This window comes from Trachinotus anak, unplaced genomic scaffold (genome assembly GCF_046630095.1).
Source record: "Trachinotus anak isolate AG129_WGS33_773 ecotype Australia unplaced genomic scaffold, CSIRO_AGI_Tana_v1 ptg000010l, whole genome shotgun sequence".
Lineage (NCBI taxonomy): Eukaryota > Metazoa > Chordata > Actinopteri > Carangiformes > Carangidae > Trachinotus > Trachinotus anak.
The window spans coordinates 10,936,877-10,960,052 of record NW_027273861.1 but is presented as its reverse complement, the minus strand read 5'-3'; the positions used below and the strand labels follow the sequence as shown (position 1 = coordinate 10,960,052).

Sequence of the window (23,176 nt, the reverse complement as noted above, 5' to 3'; positions counted from 1 at the left end):
TGAGAGCATATTGGTAGAGATTATATGCCTTCTGTCTGGTTATTTCAAGATCATACATCAAATATCTTTATTTTAAATAACAGGTACATTATTTTGAGAAAACAAAATGTCTGCTAGAAATAAATATTATTATCTGATATAACAGGACTGTATTATTGTAGAAGAATACTGTAGCTTTATTACAGTGACTATCCTGTTGTACGCTTCCTTATAACATATGAGAGATGCAGATTTTACTTCAAGACATAACATCTAATTTTTAGATCCCATACGCAGATACACAAAGCCTAATCCACAGAGAGTTGAACACAATCTCCTATTTCTTTATGATAAGGAATCACAAATGATTTTTGGAAGTTTGTGTTTTACTTCATAACTGATGTATGAAATATTTAAAATCTTTTGTATGTGTCTATAAATCTGATGACTAGTTATTAGGTTCATATCCTTTCCTACACCATTGTTACCAAAAATGGAACGACTGCTCGTACTCCTTTATTATGGATCTACTTTTTTTTGGCTTTTGCCACTGTGAGGTTGCACCAAAATTCTTTGAAACTACATGATTAACAGAAACCATAGTTTCAAGTGTTGTCACCGTTATCATACTGATGCTGTAGTTATAGTCATTTAACCACTGACAACTACCATCATGACTCACTCTGTCTGTTTCTCTTGACCACACTGGAACATGTCAGTAAGTGATGTGTATTATGAAGAGTAACAAGTGTGTGAGTGACGAGTAAGTGCTGCAGGGATGATGTATTTCTCTCCTATCACTGCTGAATATAAGATCTGTGACAAACAAAAGTTTATGATACTTACACATTTTGTTCAATAGGATAATCTTCACAAATGAAAACTTTTATGATTTTTCGAGCTATAAATACAATCAAGTAAAATGCTAATGTTAGGCTATACACAAACTACACCATGATTACATGACTTCAACTTCACCGCCACTAAACTTGCAACTTGTCCCAGAGGAAAGCAAAATACAAGAAAAGATGTCATACACATCTCTTTCATTTCTCCTAGACACAAATGAGTTATTTTTAACACTGAGGTGGGACCAAAGGCTTTTCCTCTTACTTCTCAGATTCAGCTCAGGAGAAACAACCAAATCTTATCTCATGTATGCCTCACTCTTATCAAAACAAGAGATCTCTAAATGATCTTGAATAAGTGTAGTTTAAGTCTCCGGAACATTGGACCATGAGATCGGTGAATGAGCTTAAGGAAAACTCATCTATGACTCCTAGGATCTCATGCTTCTCCTGAAATATGTCTCCGTTTTCTCATAGTGACCTCAAGAGGAACACCTGCATATAACTCATCTGTGTCTCACTCTGATCAAAAGACGAAATCTCTCAATAATCTTAAATAAGTGCAATATAAGTCTCCTGAACATTAGACTTATCCCACGATTCTTCTCAAACATGTCTCAGTTCTGTCTTAGTGACCCTCACCTACGCAGCATAGTCAATAACTGTGAGATACTTGTGCTTTACTTTTTCTATTCTACATTTCAAATTCTGTGTTGTACTTATTTATTTATACATTTAAAAGCTTTATCGGTCTATAGGAGGAGCAAGATTCAGGACACTTCTCTTTTTTTAATATAAGTGATATATTAGCCTTCTTAAGAGTCTGTGGTAATTCTGCGGCTGAAAATGAATATACTAAATTAAACTATATATTAAACATTTGGAGTAATGGTTCTACAAGCAGGTCCTTAAACTCCTTATAAAACAACAAATCACAACAAAACCCATCAGACCCTGGCGACTTCTCTTTCTGGAGGTTATTAATAGCATTAATTACTTCATCTCTTGTAGTTGAGCTGTTGAGAAAACGTTTTTGATCTTCTGATATTGTTGGGAGGTTGATCTGGGTAAAAAAGTCATCCATTAATTGGAGTGCATCATTTGTCTGTTCTGAGGAACATGGATTTATGTAATATTCCTATTCATATGTATTATTCCTTTATCAACTTACACCCTATTACCCTCATCATTTACCACAGATACTATAGACTGGGACTCTGTTCTTTTTTTGAGCAAGATATGCAAGATATTTGTCTGGCTTGTCACCATATTCAGAAAATCTCTGTTTGGAGTATCTAATTCTCATCTCTGCCTCTTTAGTAAGGTGACAATTTATAACTGATCTGAAAGCAGATATTTCTGTCCTTCATTAGGGATTTGGTGATTTTCAATTGGTGCTGTTCTTCTTGGAATTCAAATATCATTCTTTTAAAAATTCATATGGCCTACACTAATATTCTAAAATTACAAAGTAAATGGTTCTCCTATAAAATAAATGTTACTGTTCAAAAATATTTTTCCTCCATTTTCATCGCACTTGTGGGTTCTATGTTAGAAATTGTTGAACTTCGAAAATTTCTTACATTTCCTTGAAGTAACTGGGTGGTGTGGAGGGGGCGCTTTTCCTTCATTTTGCAGAATGAGATCTTACTCTTGTAGTCGTAGTCTTACAACCTTTTTTCCTCATTTGCATAGCCACTTAGTGCAAAATATGACTAATTTGGAGTTTCTCATTAATTGCTGTTAACATTTCATAGTCATTTGAGTAATGTAATCTTAGATTAGGAGTAGTGAAAAATACAACTCACTTGGTAAAAGTTATTAATTGATGTCATCAGCTATTAACAATTCATACTCATGTACATTAGTATAATGTTGAATTTGGTTGTACAAAATATAACTGATTTGGAATTTTTTATATAACAATTGATACTCATTTTCATATTGTTTTCTTGGAATTTTGTATTGTAAAATATCACTGTGTTAGAATTTGTTATTAGCCAGTACATTCAGTAATAAGTGTTTGCATATTGTTCTTGTATTAACTGCAATGCAAAATATCTTATAATACAATATAATTAATATCTACCTTTAATTTACAGATATGACTAATGTGAATGTAATTTTGATGAGGTAAAGTGAGGATAGATACTGACAACAAGGGGACCTGAACAATAACTTTAATTAACCTTTATTACATTAACACCATGTCTAAAGGGCAATGGCAAGCATCATGAGGAAGACTGATGTTAAAGCAAGGACAGTACATGTCCACTTCACCCCGTCCACTGCAGCACTAAAAGAAGAAAACATCAATCAGTCATTATGGCCATAGTCGCACACTGCAGTCATGAACATTGTGAAATATAAGCTTTCCCCACTAGTATCTACAACAACAGCTGTTTTCATTTGCTCAACCCTATCTTCTTCCCTCAGGATAAGGAGCTCAGGCCAGGTCATCATTAGCCTATGGTTGAGATATATTATGAGTCTGACTGCACAATTAAGCATGAAACATAAAAAATTAGGATGTTTTTCTTACAAACCAAGATTTCTCCCTAGTGGTATGTGGATGAGGAGTTGGCCCATTCTCAACAATTCCATCTTTCAGTTTTGATGTCTGAAAAGCAAAGAAACAGCATTCATAATAGAACTGGCAATGTCAAACCAACCCTTACATTTAAGACATCTTTTAAGACATCTTTCAAAATGTACATTTTCCACATTCCAAAAGTTATTCTTACAGGTGACTTTCATTAAAGCTGGGGTAAGTTAGACATTATCAAAAAATATTAGAAGTTAAATTGTTACACGTCATCCACTCGAACCTTGCAATGCATTAAAATAGGAAATAGTCACATGTCTTGCATGTATTAGTAATTTCTATTTAATCAGAATATGTTGTTGAATTGTTGAATTTAATACATGTGTAAGCGATGGAAAAAAATAGTGATTTATACACAATTCGAGAAATATATGTGTTCGGGATATTAAATGTAGAAGCATTAGTTATTTCTGTTGAATATTTTGAATATATATTTCTTTGGATACTATAGTTGGAAGGATTAGTAATTGCAGTTCAAAAATAGGAAGGACTAATCATTAGGATTTTATCGTTGTACTTATGATTAGGGATTATATTGGAAAGACTGGAAGGACTAGTTCTGTGAATTGACTTTACCTCAGTGTGTTCTCCACTCGGCGATTCTCAGAATAACAATACTTCCTGGAATCTGTATTAGTACACCAGATAATTTTAATTGTATTATAGACAACCAATCAGGACTGTGATTGACATATGCCCATTTTGGAATTAATGTAGTAGGAAAGATGAATCCACTTTTGGAATATAGATAGGGTTGTGTTCTTGGCCTTTTGGAGTGCATTCTTGAAATTTGAATCCATTCTTTGGATTGAGTGTTTGGAATATGATTAGGATTGTATTCCTTGATTTACAGTACCTGTTGTTACACTCCTCTCTTCCTTATGTTTGGAGTATGGTTCTCCTTCCTAGGATGGATTGCTACCTTGAAAAGGTACACATTTACACAGGCCATTTGAAAGTAAGAAATTTCTCTGCAGGTGGTGAACATCTAAAGGAAATTGTATGAATTGCCCTGTGATATGGGGTTTACAGAGCATGTTTATTGTTTGGTGAATCAACTGCATTTTCACTGTAGCCAAGTAGCACAGTTGAAACACAATTTCTGCACTGATTGCTTGTGATGTTTGAGTCTTTGGAATTTAGAACTGTGTACTTGGAATTTAAGATCATATTCTTGGAATTTGGATAGATTTTTGCGATAAAGTTAGGGTCATATTCTTGGAATTTAGCAATTGTGTTCTTGGAATTTGGATATATTCACTGGAATAAAGTTAGGGTCATGTCCTTGGAACTTGGATCCATTCTTTGGAGCAAAGTTAGAATTGTGTTCTTGGAATTTGGATCTATTATGGATTGTGTGCTCGGATTTTAGAATTGTGTTCTCGGAATTGAGGATCCTGTTCTTGGAATTTGGATCCACTTTTTAGAATGCACTTTTGGGAATCGTGTTCTTGTAATATATTATTGTGTTCTTGGACTTTGGATCAATTTTTGGGAATCGTGTTCTTGGAATTTGGATCAATTTTTGGGAACTGTGTTCTTGGAATTTTGAATTGTATTCTTGGAATTTGGATCCACCTTTTGGAATATGGTTAGGATCATGTTCTTGAAATATTTGGGATAATGTTATTCAAAAATGGAATATGGATAGGATCATGTTCTCTGACTTTTGTTCTTTGAATTTGGATCCAATCCTTTAAATAAGGGTAGGATTGTATTTTTGGAATTTGTTCCTGGAATTCTGATCAATGTTTTTGAATATTATCAGAATTGTGTGCTTGGATTTTATAATTATATTCTTAGAATTTTAGATTGTGTTCTTGAAATTTGGATCCATTTTGGAATATAGTTAGGATTGTATTCTTGGAATTTAGGACTGTGTTCTTGGAATTTGGATCCTTTCTTTGCATTATGGTTAGGATCATGCTCTTGGAATTTGGATGCATTATGGGTAAGGAATTGGAATTTAGTGTAGTGCTCTTGCAATTTAAATGCATTCTTTGGAAAAAAAAAGTTTGGATCATGTTCTTGTTATTCATTCTTTTGATTATGGTTACACAGTTTGGTTAGAATTGCATTCCTGGAATTTGGATTCAGTCTTTGGAATATGGTTTGGATTGTATTCCTTTACTTTCAGTACCTGCTGTTACACAATGTAGATTCAATATAGATACATTGAAAATGCACAAATTTAAACAGGTATTAAACTACAAATCCATACAAAAGCATGGTGATTTAATTCTTGGAATGCATATTTATTGGATGCTAAACCTGAAGCAATAGTTATTTCAATTGAATGTTTGTAATAAAATACTATAATAATAATAATATATACACGTTTTGGATATAAATCACAATTATTTCTTTGAATGCTGTAGTTGGAAGGATTAGTAATTATTATTCAAAGATAAGAAGTAATAGTCATTAGGATTTTATCATTGTAATTATGATTAAGAATTATCATGCAAAGACTGGAAGGATTAGTCTTTTGGATTTTACCTGCCTACTTTGATCTTACTGTTGTGTGATCTCCACCAGGTGCTTCTCAGAGTAAAGTTACTTCCTGGAATCTGTATTTATACTCTACAGAAAAATCATTTTCATTGGATCATAGACAACCAATCAGGAGTGTGATTACCATATGTTCTTTTTGGAATTAATGTAGTAAGAAAGACGGCTCGTTTGGAAGAGTTTCTGCTTCACTTCTTTTTCAACAACATGAAGAACAGGTGTGACATAAGGGCAGCCGTTAAGATTAACACTAATATGAAAGCAACAATAACAGAAGTGTCCATGTTACTTGATCCTCTGTAGCACTAAAAAATTGAGAACATCAGTCAGCCATCATGGCCATCATTACATACTGTAGTCATGAACATTATGAAATATAACACTTATCCCAGTATCTACAACAACAGCATCTGCTTTCATTTTCTCAACTCCATCTTCTTCCCCAGGGCGAGGAGAAGGGTCAATATCATCAAGAGCCTACACCAGAAAATTTTACAATTTTAATTTTAAGTTTTTTAAGCTCTGTATGTATTTGTGTGTCTGTGAGTGTATGTCTGTGTAGCTGCATTTTATCATGTGTACTCACTGATTTGCTAAGCTTCTTTTCACTTTTCTGTCCATGAGGGCACCTGGAAATACATTGTGCATTTTACAGTCAGTGTTGTAATCTACACATTGCAACTAAAACAAAGCAGGTACCAACAACACACTTTAAGTTGCACACACTTAAGTACAAAATGCATTTTACTATGACGAACCACAACATTTCTTTCTACTCACCCTCTTAATGTCTGTTGATATGCATTGTCCTTTTGGAGCGTGTTGCTCCGATGCAGTCCATTACCTCAGTGGAAAATGTGCAGCCTTGAAAAAAAAAATAAAAAATCACGAATGTGATCAGGCAAAAGATAAATATGTTGGAATCAATAAGGATTTATATTCAATTTTTAGGATGAATATGTTTTTGGGAGCCAAAATTGGAAACAGTCCTTATTTCCATTAAATATTTGGAATGTATTTCTTTGAATGCTATGTTTGGAAGGATTAGTAAATTTAATTCAAAGTTAGGAAGTAGTAGTCTTTAGGATTTTATCATTGGAATTACGATTATTATAATGCAAAGACTGGAAGGAATAATCATTTCGATTTTATGCAAAAGCTGATCCCCCAGGTCCTCTCCTCCCCTCTCTGTCTTCTTCTACCTTTACCTTCAACCTCTTCCTCTTCCTCTCACTCTCACTGCTTCCATCTATGCAAAGTTCTCAAAAGCTTAGTTGAGGTCTATACATATATGTAAGGCTAAGACTGACTGGTGTCCAATTTCTGCAGTGTTTTCAGGTGTGTATGTGAGAGGGTGGTGTGAAATTCAAATGCATTTTGCAGTTTGAAAAAGAAGTGTTTTCCTAATGATTGCAAGATTTTATTCTTGAATAAAACCCCTAAGGTGTGCAGTGATTTTCCAGTTGTGTGTTGTGGAATTGTAAACAATCCTATCCTCTTTATACCTGTATTTGTAAATAATACAGTATATTTCCCTTGTCATGCCTGGAAGAATCTTGCAATACGATTTCAGACACCTCTAAAGTGGACCATACCATTTCTTAACCTTGACATGAGTTGAACGTCTCGTCTACCTGCCTCACTCCATCAGTGGCTCACAGGGGAGTCGGAGTTGAGCTCTGTCTCCTTGAATATCACATCATTATATCACACTTGTATTTTTTTTCTTTTTTTATCTCCAAGAAAATCTAATAGTATATGAGCAGCTTATGCAGTCCCTAACGGCATGAATAGCAGGAGTAAGTAAGTCGTAGTAAGTTTAAGGTCGCTGATAAGACACCGACAGCGCACGGGCAGACAAGACAGAGCAGCAGAGAGTTCTTCAGACCATCAGAGCAAAGTGAGAAATATCCACAAATCTGTTATTGTCATTTATTTCCATGATGCTGCTTTCAAGTCGTGCGCACTCAAATAGGTGTATGAGTTACTATGGTTACACCAATGCTCTGTAACTCTGTCACTGTGAAACTTAATGAAACTCAGTAACAGGTTTTTAGGTTTGTAGCTGTGTCTTTACAAAAATCATGAATGCAAGAGTGCCTCCACCAGTACTGTGAAAGTTTAATGGGTGTGTTCCATAAAGAAAGATTATAAATGTTTGTGTGTTGTTAACTAAAGCACAAAGCGCAAAGTTGTGACACTGATGAAGATCAATGTAGATTTCTATAACTAAGTAGGCTGAATTACTTGCTATTAGGCAGTTTATTGCAGTGCAATAGAATCATGTCAAAAACTACACATGAAACATCTTGCTTCCTTGAAAATGACCTGCTTGTAGTGTGGTGTGATGTCATGTGATGTGTCTAATTTTGATGAGACATTTGTAAAACAGTTCCACAGACTTTCTCAAATATAAATCTAAACATAAATTTCCTTATAAATAAAAAATAGTGTACACTTATGTTACATGAACCCATTTTTCCCATACTTCCATTTATTTTCATTCATTTACATTCTGCATCAATGACATTTTCATTTTCTTTAACTGAATTATTTGATTTTCTTTATATCACTTTTTATGCATGCTACTATACACAAACACAGTCACAGCAGGAATTAAGAGTCACCAATTAATCTAATGTACATGTCTTTGGACTGTGGGAGGAAGCCACGCAGACACAGGGAGAACATGCAAACTCCACTAAACACAAGCAGACACAACAAATGATCTCTGGTCTGGCTGTACGTGACACAACCCAAGCATGTCTTTAAACTCTCAGACAATCTTGATGAACCAGTGCATCCACAGTTTCCAGTTGCAGATTTGAAAACTGATGTTCCCACAGTCACAGTTATGAAACTCTAAGTAAGTAATGTTTTATATATATATCCCATATGGGCTGGATTAAAATCATAAGTGTAATATTTGCCTGTGACAACTGTCTCAGTGACTCTTTGCTGTAGTTTTAAATTTTTTTTTAAAAATTTTTACCTAAATATAAATAAGACAAAAATGTGGATGTAGGTACACCTGTGCTGGTGACACTGGCCACCCGGGCCACCACCATGACTCTGCCTCTGGTTCACTAGCACCAAAGATGTCATGAACTTTGTGGGAACATAGCTAATTGCTAAAATGATGATGATGATATAAGTGATGATTTAAGTGGATAATCGAGTTCTGTATTTAAGAAGGAACTTAAGCTTGGTATTTGAAATGCATTTTTATTTTCAATTTCAGTTGCACAAAAAGAGCAATCTGAGATATTATTTTGCATGCTAAAGCAAAACAGTGAACAACATTTTTACTCTTAAATTTTCGTGTGATTGAGGATGTTCTTGATCCAGGGAAGGTATTTTGATACATCTGTATAGACGTTGGGTGCATTTGGGTAGTTGCAGTTCCGGTTCCAGTTGTAAGACACGACACCAACGGCCATACCGTTGCATACCAGAGGGCCACCAGAATCACCCTGTAAGAGGGAAATATTTTAACTTGTTTATTCATGATATCATTTAAGATGTTTACACACTTCTATACAAGAAGCCAACTGACCTTTTTTTTCTATGAAAACATACCTGACAGAATCCTTTGTTTGTTCCATATCCACCTGCACAGATAACTCCATCAGGAAGATGATACCATAGCTCCTTACAGGTGTTTGGGTTAATGACAGACACATCCACAACTCTCAGATCGTCAACACCAAAAAAACCACTTGTTTCAGTGAGTCCCCATCCAGCTACCTGGCACAGCGCATTGTCAGGTAATTGTATTTCAGAAGTGGGAAGTTCAATCAGTTGGACTCCGTTGCCCATTTCAGCTTTTTCAGACAACTGGAGACAAAAAACAGACAACATTGATACTGGTATATTATGTTTTTGCTATTTTTTTTCAATAAAACCATGATGTAGTGTGTATTGTAGCACACTTTATTTTGGTATTTTGAAGACACGGTACCACAATAACCTGTGATGTCACCTAAGAATATGTACTTACTTTGAGGAGCATGATGTCTCCACCATTTGCTACAGAGTGATACGTTTCGGGTTTGTAATGGCGCTCAATAAATCTTATTTCTCTATCAGGGTCATTGAGATTGTGGGTGCCGAAAACAACCAAAAAAGGATTCCTAAATGAATGATAATTGAGATGTTGTCAGTAGATTTTCTAAAAATGTGCCAGCAACAATAGAAAACCATGAATGATATATTCTTTATAAAAACAAAAGTCAATTTATAAAATAAAATATTTTTAAATGTATTTTTAATCACATGAATTAAATTGGTAACTCACGAGTCTTCACAGTGTGCCGCAGTCATTACAAAGTCTTCACTGACAAGGAAGCCTCCACATACATGACCATCAAAGTTCTGTACTGAGACCATGAACTGCATGGAGTTCTCAGGGACTTTATGCCCATGTATGATTTTACTTCCATGAGCTGCAAAGATGAGTAAAGATTAAAATTAAGTTTGCGCCATGAAATGGTCAGAGGATAATATTCAGATTCTGTAATCTTACCGCTTTGCCCGAGACATGCCAGAACCTGAAAAAGCAGAAATTTGTGCAGACCACGCATGATGGCAGCAAGACAATGAACTTGTCTTTTTGGGGGTGTCAAGTTGGCCCTTTTATAGAGCTGTTTGCTTTGTTTAAGGTATAATCATCATCTCTTATCTCGACATGTAACCACATCCTTTGAGTAAAGTTTGCAAGTATGCAACAGAAATTATCTTTGTAATATCTTGGTTTATGTTATTCACCAATCTGAAGCACATACTATCGATCAGTATTAGATGAGTTTAACACAGTTTCTGACAGTAATCTATTCTTCCGCCTCTCATTTTGTTATCGGCCATTTCATTTTGTTTTACTTTTTGTATTTGGGACACTTCATTTGTTCACTCTGGGCCCTTATGAACCTCCTTTCCTCCATTATTGTTGTGTAGTGTTGATCCTAATTGCTTTTCTTCATTCATGATTTATTTTCTGCTTGATTTCTTTATTTCATGCCAGGCCTACTTCTCACTAAGACACTAAGATACTAGATACTAATGGTTTCTGACTGTCATGATTTGACCACTTTGGGTTTTGGTCATTTCTTTGAATCCATGACAAATCAGATTAACCCAAGACGCCAGTTTTCTGCTTCAGAGAAGTCCCAGCTGACAGTGGGTGAGGGCAGGATACACCCAGCCAGTCTATCACAGCAGGGTGACATATAGAGACAAACAACCAATCACGCTGACATTCACACCTATGAGGAATTAAGAGTCACCAATTAACCTAATGTGCATGTCTTTGGACTGTGGGGGGAAGCCATGCAGACACAGGGAGAACATGCAAACTCCACACCGAAAAGCCCCCCGCTGCACCACCATGCTGCCCGCATTTGGAAAATTACTTTGTCAAAAATACTTGCTATGTTTGTAACAGCAGACTTCATGGCTTATTAATATGTGGAATCAAATGATTAGAAAAAGTAATTTAGTTTATGTAAAATGTAAAATTTTGATCATCATTGTGTATGAAATGACAATGTGAAAACAATATGACATACAGGGATCACTCACAGTGATGAACCTGCAGAGATTTATCATCTGAATCTGCAGCCTGGCTTTATGGAGCTTTATGGTGAGTTACAGCTTGTTCTTTAGCTGTTCAGGAGGAGGCAGCTGTTTCCAGCAAAAAGCTCTGAAAGGTCAGTGTACACTACCTGCTCAGCAGTAATAGCAGTTTAGCTCCTGCATATATTGTGCTGAAATGGCAGAAACGTGTGTTTTATTTTACATTTACACATACACAATATTTACAGAGAGTGGGAGAAACATAGCGTTGGGTATGTTTAGTATATGATGAGTTTAACACTGTCTGTCACTCTGACCTATTCATTGTCTTTCATTAAATCCAACATTTTATTTTAAATTTGATATAAATTACACATCTTTTTTTCTATTTTGTTCAGTTTGGGCCTTTGTGGATCATCTCCTCTTCATAGTTTGTGGATAATTAACCACATCAAGTGAAGTCAGTTTGAAGAGATTTGTGTCTAGTGTACTGTGGGAAACAACTAATCGCTAAAATGATGATGTTGACATGAGTCAGTGGTGAGTGCAATGGCTGTGTTGAGTAATGAGTCTCTTCTTTCACATGTACGGCTGCTGCTCACTGAGCAGTAATGCCTATTCTGTCCTCCCTGAATTGGTTGGAATTCGGTCCGATTTGTTTCCTTCTCATTGCCACAGTACTGGTGTGATGGCAGTGGAAAAGTTTGATACAATAAATACAGCATGTGCCATTTGGACTGTCAGGACCTTGAGTTTTTGTGATTTTTTGTCATATTATTCCTGTCTTCCTCAGATGTGGCCATGCTCAACCTGCAAACTCTTTCTTCTTTTTTTGGTTTAGTGAACTTTGGAGGTTTGTATTCTTTCATTCATCACAATACAGTATGTTAGACATGACAGTACCTCTCCAATACTGTAGCAAAACTGTGTGTATAATGTAACACTTCTTTTCCTTGAGAATCATTTTGATCCAGGGCAGGTATTTTCATACATTCAGATACATGTTGGGTGCATTTGGGTCGTCACAGTTTAAGTTCCTGTTGAAAGACACGACACCAATTGCAATGCCACTGTGCACCAGAGGGCCACCAGAGGGCCACCAGACTCACCCTGTTAGGGGGAAATATCTTCATTTGTTTATTCATGATTTCATCTAAGATGTTTATACCACTTCTGTACAAGAAACCAGCTGACTTTTTTTTTTGAAAGGACAGAAGACATATGTGACAGAATGCTTTGTTTGTGTCATATCCACCTGCACAGATAACACTGGTACATTTCCATTGTAATGATTGGCACATCCATCTCTTGCACCTCTTGCAGATAATAAACAACTGCAAGACCTCTTGTGAAACCCCATCTGGCTACACAGCCCTTTCCCTTGTCTTTGAGGCTTATTTGATGACTTGGAAGTTGAATTGTTTGTATTCTGCTCTCTAGTCAAACTTTTCTAGACAGCTGGAGAAAAGCAAAACCATAAAGTTAAAGCTTGAAACTTGCAGAAAATGAGAGCATTACATGTTTTCTGTCTGGTTATCTCAAGATCATACGTCAAATCTCTTTATTTTAAATAACAGGTTAATTATATTGAGAAAACAGAAATGCTAGAAATAAATAGAAGAATACTGTAACTTTATTACAGTGATTATCCTGTTGTACGCTTCCTTATAACATATGAGAGAGGGAGATTTTACATAAAGACATAACATCTAATTTCTAGATCCCATACGCAGATACACAAAGCCTAATCCACAGAGAGTTGAACACAATCTCCTATTTCTTTATGATAAGGCATCACAAATGTTTTTTGGAAGTTTGTGTTTTACATCATAACTGATGTATGAAATATTTAGAATCTTTTGTATGTGTCTATAAATCTGATGACTAGTTATTAGGTTCATATCCTTTCTTACATCTTGTCATTTTTACCAAGAATGTAACGACTGCTCGTAGATGTTATGGTGCAGCAGTGTGAAGCATTATGATCAACATGTGACTGATTGCAAATTTTTTTCGCAAGAATCCTTTTACCCTTCACAATCTCATTTATCATTATAAAAGAGGGGTTGCTTGTATTCTCTTGCCCAGTCAAGCTGAGACAGCTGGCGACACACAAAATCATAAAGTTCAAAACTGGCAAGCACAGAGGCCAAGTGCAGCCAGAGCAGCGATAGTAGTTTTTCCTCTATCTTTGTGATAGAAGAACTTGTTCAACTGTTTATAGATAGTACTAAGCCACATCAAACCGTGAACCTCAGTTGGATAGGTTTTATACGTGGAGAACAAAGATGCAGCAGCTTCTCTGGTGTGGAGCTACGTGACACAGCCATTTGAACTCTGTGACAGGTTACATGAACCACATTAACCACAATTTCAGCTTTGAGTTTTCTCACAGTCACAGTCATGAAACTAATGCCTCAGTTATCATGAAAATACTCGCTTTATGCAAAGGTAACCATCTGCACAACAACTATAACACATGCAGGCAAACATGCACATACACAGACTTTCTGGAAATACATTTTGCATGTTTGTTAAAGCAATCAAAAAAATGTGTAAATCATATCTGTGTTGTTTATGAAATTGGACATTTTAAATTTGACTTTATTATTCTGTACATCAGCTGTTGGATTTGTGCTGTTGATAGTGAGATGGATTTCTGGGCTCTGCAGAATACTCCCAATGCAACCACAAATTATATATTCTACTTCAAACTTACTCTAAAATCTTCTGTGACTATTCTTCAGAAGAACTAAACAACAGGAAATGACATGCAACATTTGAAATTTAAGTTTTATTTTGCATTTAAGACAAAGAGCAAACAAAGATTTTAATGCAGAGATAAAAAAAAAACAAACAAAAAAAACAAAACAAGACAAGACAAGTATGCCATGCTACATTACACTTAACAATTCTTTCTTTCGAGAATTCCTTTGATCCAGGGAAGGTATTTTGATATATCAGTATAGATGTTAGGTACATTTGGGTAGTCGCAGTTTTTTCTCATGTTGAAAGACACAACACCAACTGCTGTCCTACCGTTCATCAGAGGGCCACCAGAGTCACCCTGTGAGGAGGAAGAAGAAGCTTAATTTGTTGAATCATTTTTTAAGACTAGAAACCATTTAGAGCACTGACCAGAAGACACACCTGACAGAATCCTTTGTTTGTATCATATCCACCTGCACAGATGACATTGTCGGGAAGATTGACACGAATTTTTTTCCATTCTCGCTTACAGACCTCCGGATTAACGACAGGTACCTCCACCATTTGCAGCACATCAACAATCTTACCACCAGTTTTTGTGAGACCCCATCCAGCTACATGGCACTTTGCTTTATCCTTTATTTTACTGTCAGTCCTTGGAAGTTGAATTGGTTTTACTCTATTGTTCAGTTGAACTTTCCTAGAGAGCTGGAGACACACAAAATCACTGGGTGAAAAATGAAAACAAACCTAATAGTTATCTTTCATACACACGTGATGTTACCAAATAAATAATTTTCTTGAAGATGGAGCTCACATGAATTGTGTTGCTATTGATGGTTTGGGAATTGAAGTACAGGTATTTTACTGCAAAAATGCATGCTTTTAGATTGTTAAGCTCATTTACTTACTTTGAGGAGCATGATGTCATTTTCATTTGTATGAGTCTCATAATTTGGGTGCTTGCATCTCTTCACACCAAATCTCATTGTGTCATTATCAACCTTCTTGAGATTGTGGGTGCCAAGAACAACACTTGTAGGTTTGCTTAATGAGAGATCATTGAGTTGTCAGTAGCTTTTCTTAAGTTGTGCCAACAAATAAATAAAGTATAATAATGATACGTATTTTTGCAAAAGAGTTGGTTCTTTTTGTTTCAGTCATATGAACTGAATCAAATGTTGCTTGAAGAGGAAAGTTTACTCACTTTTTGTCACAGTGCGCAGCAGTGACCACGAAGTCTTCACTGATGAGGAATCCTCCACATATGTGACCTTCATTGTTCTGAACGGAGGCCATATACAGCATTAAGTTGTCCGGGACTATTTTACCATGTATGATTTCGCTCCCAAGTGCTTAAAAATTAAACAGAATAAAAGAAGGGGTTAATGTTCCATGTGTATAACAGAGAATAATAATTAGATCTGGTATTCTTACCATTTCCTCCGAGACATGTCAAAAAATGACAAAGCAGAAATTTGTGCAGACCATGCATCATGCTGGCAGCAAACCCAACCTGTCCTACGTCGGGTGTCAAGTCAACACTTTTATGCAGGTGTTTGCAGAGTAAGCAACACTGTGGTTTTCATCTTTACGGCTTTACACACATCCTCTCTGCATCAGCGCAACCTTTAATTGGCGTATAGTGATGAGTGCGTGTGGTCAGTAAAGAAATGAACTTTCATGCCGTATTGCCATTGTTACAGTAAATATAAAGCTTGTGGTTCCACTGCCTCAACAGTCTGAAGCACATACAGACATTATGAGATCAGCATGTGATGGGTGTAACAGACATATGAATCATAAGTCATATCATATGAATCATACCATACAAATCCATTTATTATATTATTTTCATTTTGCATTTTGCATCTATGGCATGCATCTATTTCTGTCAACCTTAGTATCTATTCCTTTATTATGGATCTACTTTTTTTTGGCTTTTGCCACTGTGAGGTTGCACCAAAATTCTTTGAAACTACATGATTAACAGAAATCACAGTTTTAAGTGTTGTCACCGTTATCATACTGATGCTGTAGTTATAGTCATTTAACCACTGACAACTACCATCATGACTCACTCTGTCTGTTTCTCTTAACCACACTGGAACATGTCAGTAAGTGATGTGTATTATGAAGAGTGACAAGTGTGTGAGTGACGAGTAAGTGCTGCAGGGATGATGTATTTCTCTCCTATCACTGCTGAATATAAGATCTGTGACAAACAAAAGTTTATGATACTTACACGTTTTGTTCAATGGGATAATCTTCACAAATGAACACCACATTTTTCAAGCCTATAAATACAATCAAGTAAAAAGCTAATGTTATATGCTATACACAAACTACACCATGATTACATGACTTGCAACTTGTCCCAGAGTAAAGCAGAGTACAAGAGAAGATCTCATAGACATCTCTTTCATTTCCCCTAGACACAAATGAGATGGGATGGGAGGTGAGACCAAAGGCTTTTCCTCCTACTTCTCAAATTCAGCTCAGGAGAAACAATCACATCTTATCTCATTTATGCCTCACTGTCTTACTCTGATCATAAGACGAGATCTCTAAATGATGTTTATAAGTGTAATTTAAGTCTCCTGAACATTAGACTTATCCCACGATTCTTCTCAAACATGTCTCAGTCTGTCTGTCTTAGTGACCCCCGCCTACACAGCACAGTCAATAACTGTGAGGTACTTGTGCTTTACTTTTGCTATTCTACATCTCAAATTCTATGTTGCACTTGCTGGTATTGGTTCATGGAATACTAATTCATCCATGCATAAAACAGAGTTTATTTCAGAGCAAGAAGCAAGAGAGAGCAAGAAAGGTTCAATTTTAGGCTTTACAAAATTTCACTGGACAAGAGAGTTATTTCATTACGCACGCTGTATCATGATTAATTTAAAAACTGGGCCATATAAGAGAGCGGCAATAGCAGGCAGGAGGAATGGAGGAGAGGAGAAAAAATACACCATGGCATTTCACCAAAGAAGGTAAGCTACATCTGGTAAAATACTGTAACACTTAGAAGAGAAGTATTTATGTATTTTCAATATGTTTATTGATTTTTCTTATTTTCTACAAACATACGAACAATGCCAACAGAAACTATACAAATACCAAAAAACCTTACACCAATCCTTAACAGAAGGGCCCTTATCACTAGTCCACTGTAACAGTATATTTTTCCTAGCAGCAAAGGTAAGGATATTATACAACCTTTTGCAAGCTATAGTAGTCAGGTGTCTGCTTGGAAGGCCCAAAATCAAACACATTGGATCCATTTCTTAAATCTCTATATTTTTTCCATTTCACATAATATGTCAGACCAATATTTTTGTAATTTATGACAAAGACCACAGACAATGGGTTAAAGTTTTGCACTTAAGACACAGAGAAAGCGATGGGTTAAAGGAATGCCTGTGACTAGGGGATATATGTAACCTATGTATTATTTTGTACTGTATTGCTTTACAGATGGATATATTTTTTTAGCATAACTCCAGATGTTGTCCCACATCTTCTAATCAATAGTCACAGACAATTCCTTCTCCCATACACCTTTAATCCTCCGTATATCAGTGAAGACATGTAACATATTACATCAGAAAGCAAACTAAGAGACACCTTCACTGAATGTTGAAACAGTATTTTCTCCACAGCAGAAACTTCAGGGTGTTCAGTATGGGTTGTACTCCTAGTAATATAATATATATTTTCATATTGGGCAAATCTAAACCTCTGAATGAACCGGTTCATTTTTATCAGGGCTATTCATCCAAACCAGGAGATGGAGTGAACTTCAACGTTCTTGTCTTATTTTTCCAAATAATGGAACAAAATTGGCTTTATATAACTGACTTAATAAGGGGGTGATAAAAATACCTAAATAACTAAAATCCGAAGGCGACCACTTGAAAGGAAATGGTGGTACAGTGTCAGGTATTGTAGTAAGACTGCCCAAGGGCATAGCTTCCAATTTGCTTAAATTAATCTTATACCCAGAAAATTCATTGAATGTGTTAATCATTCTAATAAGAGCTGGAACTGATATCTCAGAGTTACTTAGAAATATAAGTACGTCATCAGTATACAAACTTATCTTATGACATCTTTCTTCAACCTGCAAGCCATAAATAGAGGGCGCCATGTTGATGGCCTCAGCCGATGGCTTGATGGCCAACAGGAATAGGAGTGGGGACAAGGGGCAGCCCTGCCTTGTACCTCTATGTATAGGGAAGCATTCCGATCTTAACCCATTCGTCATCACTGCAGCTTGAGAGTCCTTATGTATAACTCTAACCCATTTTCCAAAGTTGTCACCATAACCAAATTTTTCCAATATGTAAAACAAAGATGGCCACTCGATTCAGTCAAATGCTTTCTCAGTGTCCAGAGAAAGCACAAGATCATCTATAGATTTTTGTTCAAAGGCCTGTGTAACATTGTGCCTTTTATAAAACCAGTCTGAGCCTCTTTAATCAAGATGGCCAAAAGATCCTCGAAGCGAGTAGCTACGATTTTAGCAAGCAATTTTCGGTCTACATTTAAAAGTGCTCTCGGTCTATAGGAGGAGCAAGATTCAGGACACTTTGCTTATTTTAATATAAGTGATATATTAGCCTCCTTAAGAGTCTGTGGTAATTGTGTGGCTGAAAATGAATGATTAAACATTTGGAGTAATGGTTCTACAAGCAGGTTCTTAAACCCCTTATAAAATTCACAACAAAAACCATCAGACCCTGGCAACTTCCCTTTCTGGAGGTTATTAATAGCATTAATTACTTCATCTCTTGTAGTTGGGCCGTTGAGAAAACGTTTTTGATCCTCTGATATTGTTGGGGGGTTGATCTGGGTAAAAAAGTCATCCATTAATCGGAGTGCATCATTGGTCTGTTCTGAGGAATATAGATTTGTGTAATATTCCTTAAAGCAATCATTTATCAACTTATTTTAATACACCCTATTACCCTCATCATTTACCACAGATGCTAGTCTCCCATAAAAATGAGCTGTCCAGGCCCAGAGGGACATCATGCAAAGGCAAAATGAATTCCCAAATTTATCTACAGAATGACAGAAAATCCAAGGGGAATGGTGCCCTTGATTAAGGGGTTTGGACCCCCCCAAAAGAGGAAAAACAACAGGTCGGGTGGGTTGAAACATTTATATATCCTCTTTATACCTGTATTTGTAAATAATACAGTATATTTCCCTTGTCATGCCTGGAAGAATCTTGCAATACGATTTCAGACACCTCTAAAGTGGACCATACCATTTCTTAACCTTGACATTAGTTGAACGTCTCGTCTACCTGCCTCACTCCATCAGTGGCTCACAGGGGAGTCGGAGTTGAGCTCTGTCTCCTTGAATATCACATCATTATATCACACTTGTATTTTTTTTCTTTTTTTATCTCCAAGAAAATCTAATAGTATATGAGCAGCTTATGCAGTCCCTAACGGCATGAATAGCAGGAGTAAGTAAGTCGTAGTAAGTTTAAGGTCGCTGATAAGACACCGACAGCGCACGGGCAGACAAGACAGAGCAGCAGAGAGTTCTTCAGACCATCAGAGCAAAGTGAGAAATATCCACAAATCTGTTATTGTCATTTATTTCCATGATGCTGCTTTCAAGTCGTGCGCACTCAAATAGGTGTGTGAGTTACTATGGTTACACCAACGCTCTGTAACTCTGTCACTGTGAAACTTAATGAAACTCAGTAACAGGTTTTTAGGTTTGTAGCTATGTCTTTACAAAAATCATGAATGCAAGAGTGCCTCCACCAGTACTGTGAAAGTTTAATGGGTGTGTTCCATAAAGAAAGATTATAAATGTTTGTGTGTTGTTAACTAAAGCACAAAGCGCAAAGTTGTGACACTGATGAAGATCAATGTAGATTTCTATAACTAAGTAGGCTGAATTACTTGCTATTAGGCAGTTTATTGCAGTGCAATAGAATCATGTCAAAAACTACACATGAAACAACTTGCTTCCTTGAAAATGACCTGCTTATAGTGTGGTGTGATGTCATGTGATGTGTCTAATTTTGATGAGACATTTGTAAAACAGTTCCACAGACTTTCTCAAATATAAATCTAAAAATAAATTTCCTTATAAATAAAAAATAGTGTACACTTATGTTACATGAATCCATTTTTCCCATGCCTCTATTTATTTTCATTCATTTCTATTTTGCATCAATGACATTTTCATTCTCTTTAATTGAATTATTTGGTTTTCTTTATATCACTTTTTATGCATGCTACTATGCGGTCACATCGAATTTTGCAGAAACACAGGCAGACACAACAAATGATCTCTGGTCTGGCTGTACGTGACACAACCCAAGCATGTCTTTAAACTCTCAGACAATCTTGATGAACCAGGGCAACCACAGTTTCCAGCTGCAGATTTGAAAACTGATGTTCCCACAGTCACAGTTATGAGCTCTAACTAAGTAATGATTTTTTTATTGTTATTATTAACCAGATAATTGTCTGTACCTCAAGCAGCAATAAGAGCAAAAAGAAAGAACATGGACTTTAAACTAATCCTGCGATAGTTTGTGAATATATCTTGGACAAAGAACTTTTACATTTGAGTTGACAGATGACAGGTGTCACAGAAGCACATTTTTCATTTGGCTGACAAAATGACTTTGACAAAGCAATACATCCACAGTACCATTCATAAACAATTAGTAAGACTGTTATACTTCACACTGCTTTTTCTTGAGAATGTCTTTGATCCAGGGCAGTAATTTTGATATGTCTGTAAAGACGTTCGGTAGATCTGGGTAGTTACAGTTCTCGTTGTTGTTAAAGGAAACAACTCCAACAGCCAACTTCCTGTTGCACACCAGTGGCCCACCAGAATCACCCTGTGAAGAGGAAGTTACTTAAGATATTTATATCTTTTTCATGAGATGACGATTTCTATGAATGGACAGAAGACATACCTGACAGAATCCTTTGTTTGTGCCAAATCCACCTGCACAGATAACTCCCTCAGGAAGGATATTATGCCACTCCTTATTACACTCTTTCAGGTTAATGATTGGCACATCCACCACACGCAGTTCAGCAACAATGCTACCATTGGTTCTTATGTAACCCCATCCAGCAACTTGGCACTTTTCATTTTTTTTAAGTTTTATTTGCTGAGTTGGAAGCTGAATTGGCTTGATTAGGTTTTTTTTGCTCAGGTGTACTCTCCTAGACAGCTGGAGATATAAAATAAGGAAGTAACAGTTAAAAACTGGTGACATTTCCTTTTTCTCCAGCAGACTTCAAGCTAACATGTTGCCGGTGGAGATGGTGACAGTTCCAGAAGTTGAGTATTTCAAGTGTTCCAGTATTGGATGTTGACCTTTCAGGCCACAAGAATGCAGGGTAATTTTCATAGTTCATAGTTTTTTAAGTAACTGGGTGCCATCTTTGAGTCCAGTAGCTCATATAATACATCCTGAGAGCTGGAATCAGCATCTGTTATAGGTTTGTAACAGTCAGGGTGTCAGCACATTTATCACCTGCACAGCTTAAATCTTTATCACACAGGATTCAAGTGTGCTTTATGGCAGTTACGCCTTCATTTTCTTTCACTGGCATTTAGAACTTATATTGTGAATTGGTACAAATGATTCCTTCATTTTTTTTTCTCTGTGAATCATTATTGTTATTGTTCACACTGTTATAGGCAGTGATTTTTGCCAGTTTTTTACCCTCCCCGGAAATCATACATTTTATTTTTTGAAACTTATTAAATGTAACATTTGACTGACAGGATGCATGATGTCACTTGGGAATCTGAGCTTGAATGGATATTTACTTACTTTGAGTAGCATGATGTCGTTCCCCTCTGAGACATTGACATAAGATGAGTGTTTGCATCTCTTTACATCATATCTCATGTCATCATTAACCATCTTGAGATTGTGTGTACCAAGAACAACACTTGTAGGATTGCTGCACGAATAATAATTGGGAAATTGACAGAATTATTGAAGTTATTATATTTACTCAAACATTGTTCGAAGAGGAAAGATCACTCACTAGTCATCACAGTGTGCTGCAGTCATTACAAAGTCCTCACTGACAAGGAAGCCTCCACATATATGATTTCTGTTGTTTTGCACTGATGCCATATACAACATCGACTTCCTCTTACTCTTTGCCCCATTTATGATTTCACTCCCAAGTGCTGAAAGAAAAGAGGAAAAAATTAATAACGTCTTGTGTGTATGCTTTGAGAATGAGATTGTTCAATCTTACCATTTTGTCTGAAACCTGTCACGACATGAAAGAGCAGAAGTTTGTGCAGAACATGCATCTTGCTTGCAGGACCCCCAAACTGTTGCCTCTGTGGAGTGAAGTAGCATCTTTTGTACACAGTGTTCTCTGTGGGCACTGTGGCTTCCCCTCTCACATTCATCTTCATTTCACACTTTGATGATATGACACCTTTATCTCCTTATTTTGTGTTCCATTGAGACCCTTTTTGACCATCTTCTCTCACTGTTGAGATACTACTTAGTCACATGAAGGGAATGTTTGTGTGTGAGCTTTTGGATGAATCAGTGAAGAATATAAATGCTTCTTTTTTTTTATTTTATTTATTTTTTTTTTAGCAGTAGTGGGTTCTGGTGAAAAATCTCACCTTGATGCTGCTGCACTAAAACCTGTGAAAACTAGGTAGGCCACTTAAACCACAGTTCACAGTTACTACTTCACTACCTCATGTTCTAGTGAAATAACTTCAATCATGGCTTAACATGCAAGCACACTCAGACACAAACCCTTGGCAGAAAAAGTAACTGATGTAGGTTTTTAGCCCATCTTGATACATGGTGTCCAATGTGTCACCGTAATTTCATATACTGTGTATAAAGATTTTAGCTTCTGACAATATATTGTGGTGTTGGCATTGTGAGCATAGAAGAGTTTTA

The 23,176-nt window shown here is 36.2% G+C and overlaps 2 protein-coding genes and 1 long non-coding RNA gene across 3 annotated transcripts; all 3 read right to left on the bottom strand.

Annotated features, from left to right (window-relative positions):
* Nucleotides 1–2,994: 2,994 nt before the first annotated feature.
* Nucleotides 2,995–5,544, bottom strand: LOC139626940 (uncharacterized). Its single transcript, XR_011692466.1, has 4 exons — nt 4,289–5,544; nt 4,009–4,060; nt 3,370–3,447; nt 2,995–3,123 (listed from the first exon to the last, which is right to left on the bottom strand). It is a non-coding gene; the product is annotated as an uncharacterized lncRNA (long non-coding RNA).
* Nucleotides 5,545–9,148: 3,604 nt separating this feature from the next.
* On the bottom strand, nt 9,149–22,624 carry LOC139626386 (transmembrane protease serine 9-like). Its single transcript, XM_071486702.1, has 10 exons — nt 22,503–22,624; nt 22,284–22,431; nt 22,064–22,196; nt 21,191–21,454; nt 20,943–21,112; nt 10,469–10,593; nt 10,241–10,388; nt 9,944–10,076; nt 9,523–9,780; nt 9,149–9,416 (listed from the first exon to the last, which is right to left on the bottom strand). Exons 1-10 carry the CDS (start codon nt 22,558–22,560, stop codon nt 9,255–9,257), a joined length of 1,599 nt encoding a protein of 532 aa, XP_071342803.1. The 5' UTR covers nt 22,561–22,624; the 3' UTR covers nt 9,149–9,254.
* On the bottom strand, nt 14,294–15,880 carry LOC139626932 (granzyme B(G,H)-like). The gene is made up of 5 exons (XM_071487488.1): nt 15,661–15,880; nt 15,431–15,578; nt 15,135–15,270; nt 14,665–14,931; nt 14,294–14,581 (listed from the first exon to the last, which is right to left on the bottom strand). Exons 1-5 carry the CDS (start codon nt 15,719–15,721, stop codon nt 14,420–14,422), a joined length of 774 nt encoding a protein of 257 aa, XP_071343589.1. The 5' UTR covers nt 15,722–15,880; the 3' UTR covers nt 14,294–14,419.
* Nucleotides 22,625–23,176: the final 552 nt, after the last annotated feature.

Bases quoted from the DNA above. Each gene is read 5' to 3' on its own strand.
- LOC139626932 (XM_071487488.1), bottom strand. From the start codon at position 15,721: ATGATGCATGGTCTGCACAAATTTCTGCTTTGTCATTTTTTGACATGT. The intron at 15,271-15,430 runs GTGAGTAAACTT...TCTCTCATTAAG, and splicing joins GCTGCGCACTGTGACAAAAA to CAAACCTACAAGTGTTGTTC. The intron at 14,582-14,664 runs GTGTGTCTTCTG...TCCTCCTCACAG, and splicing joins CAAACAAAGGATTCTGTCAG to GGTGACTCTGGTGGCCCTCT.
- LOC139626386 (XM_071486702.1), bottom strand. From the start codon at position 22,560: ATGCATGTTCTGCACAAACTTCTGCTCTTTCATGTCGTGACAGGTTTC. The intron at 22,432-22,502 runs GTAAGATTGAAC...CTTTTCTTTCAG, and splicing joins GACAGGTTTCAGACAAAATG to CACTTGGGAGTGAAATCATA. The intron at 10,389-10,468 runs GTAAGATTACAG...TCATCTTTGCAG, and splicing joins GGCATGTCTCGGGCAAAGCG to CTCATGGAAGTAAAATCATA.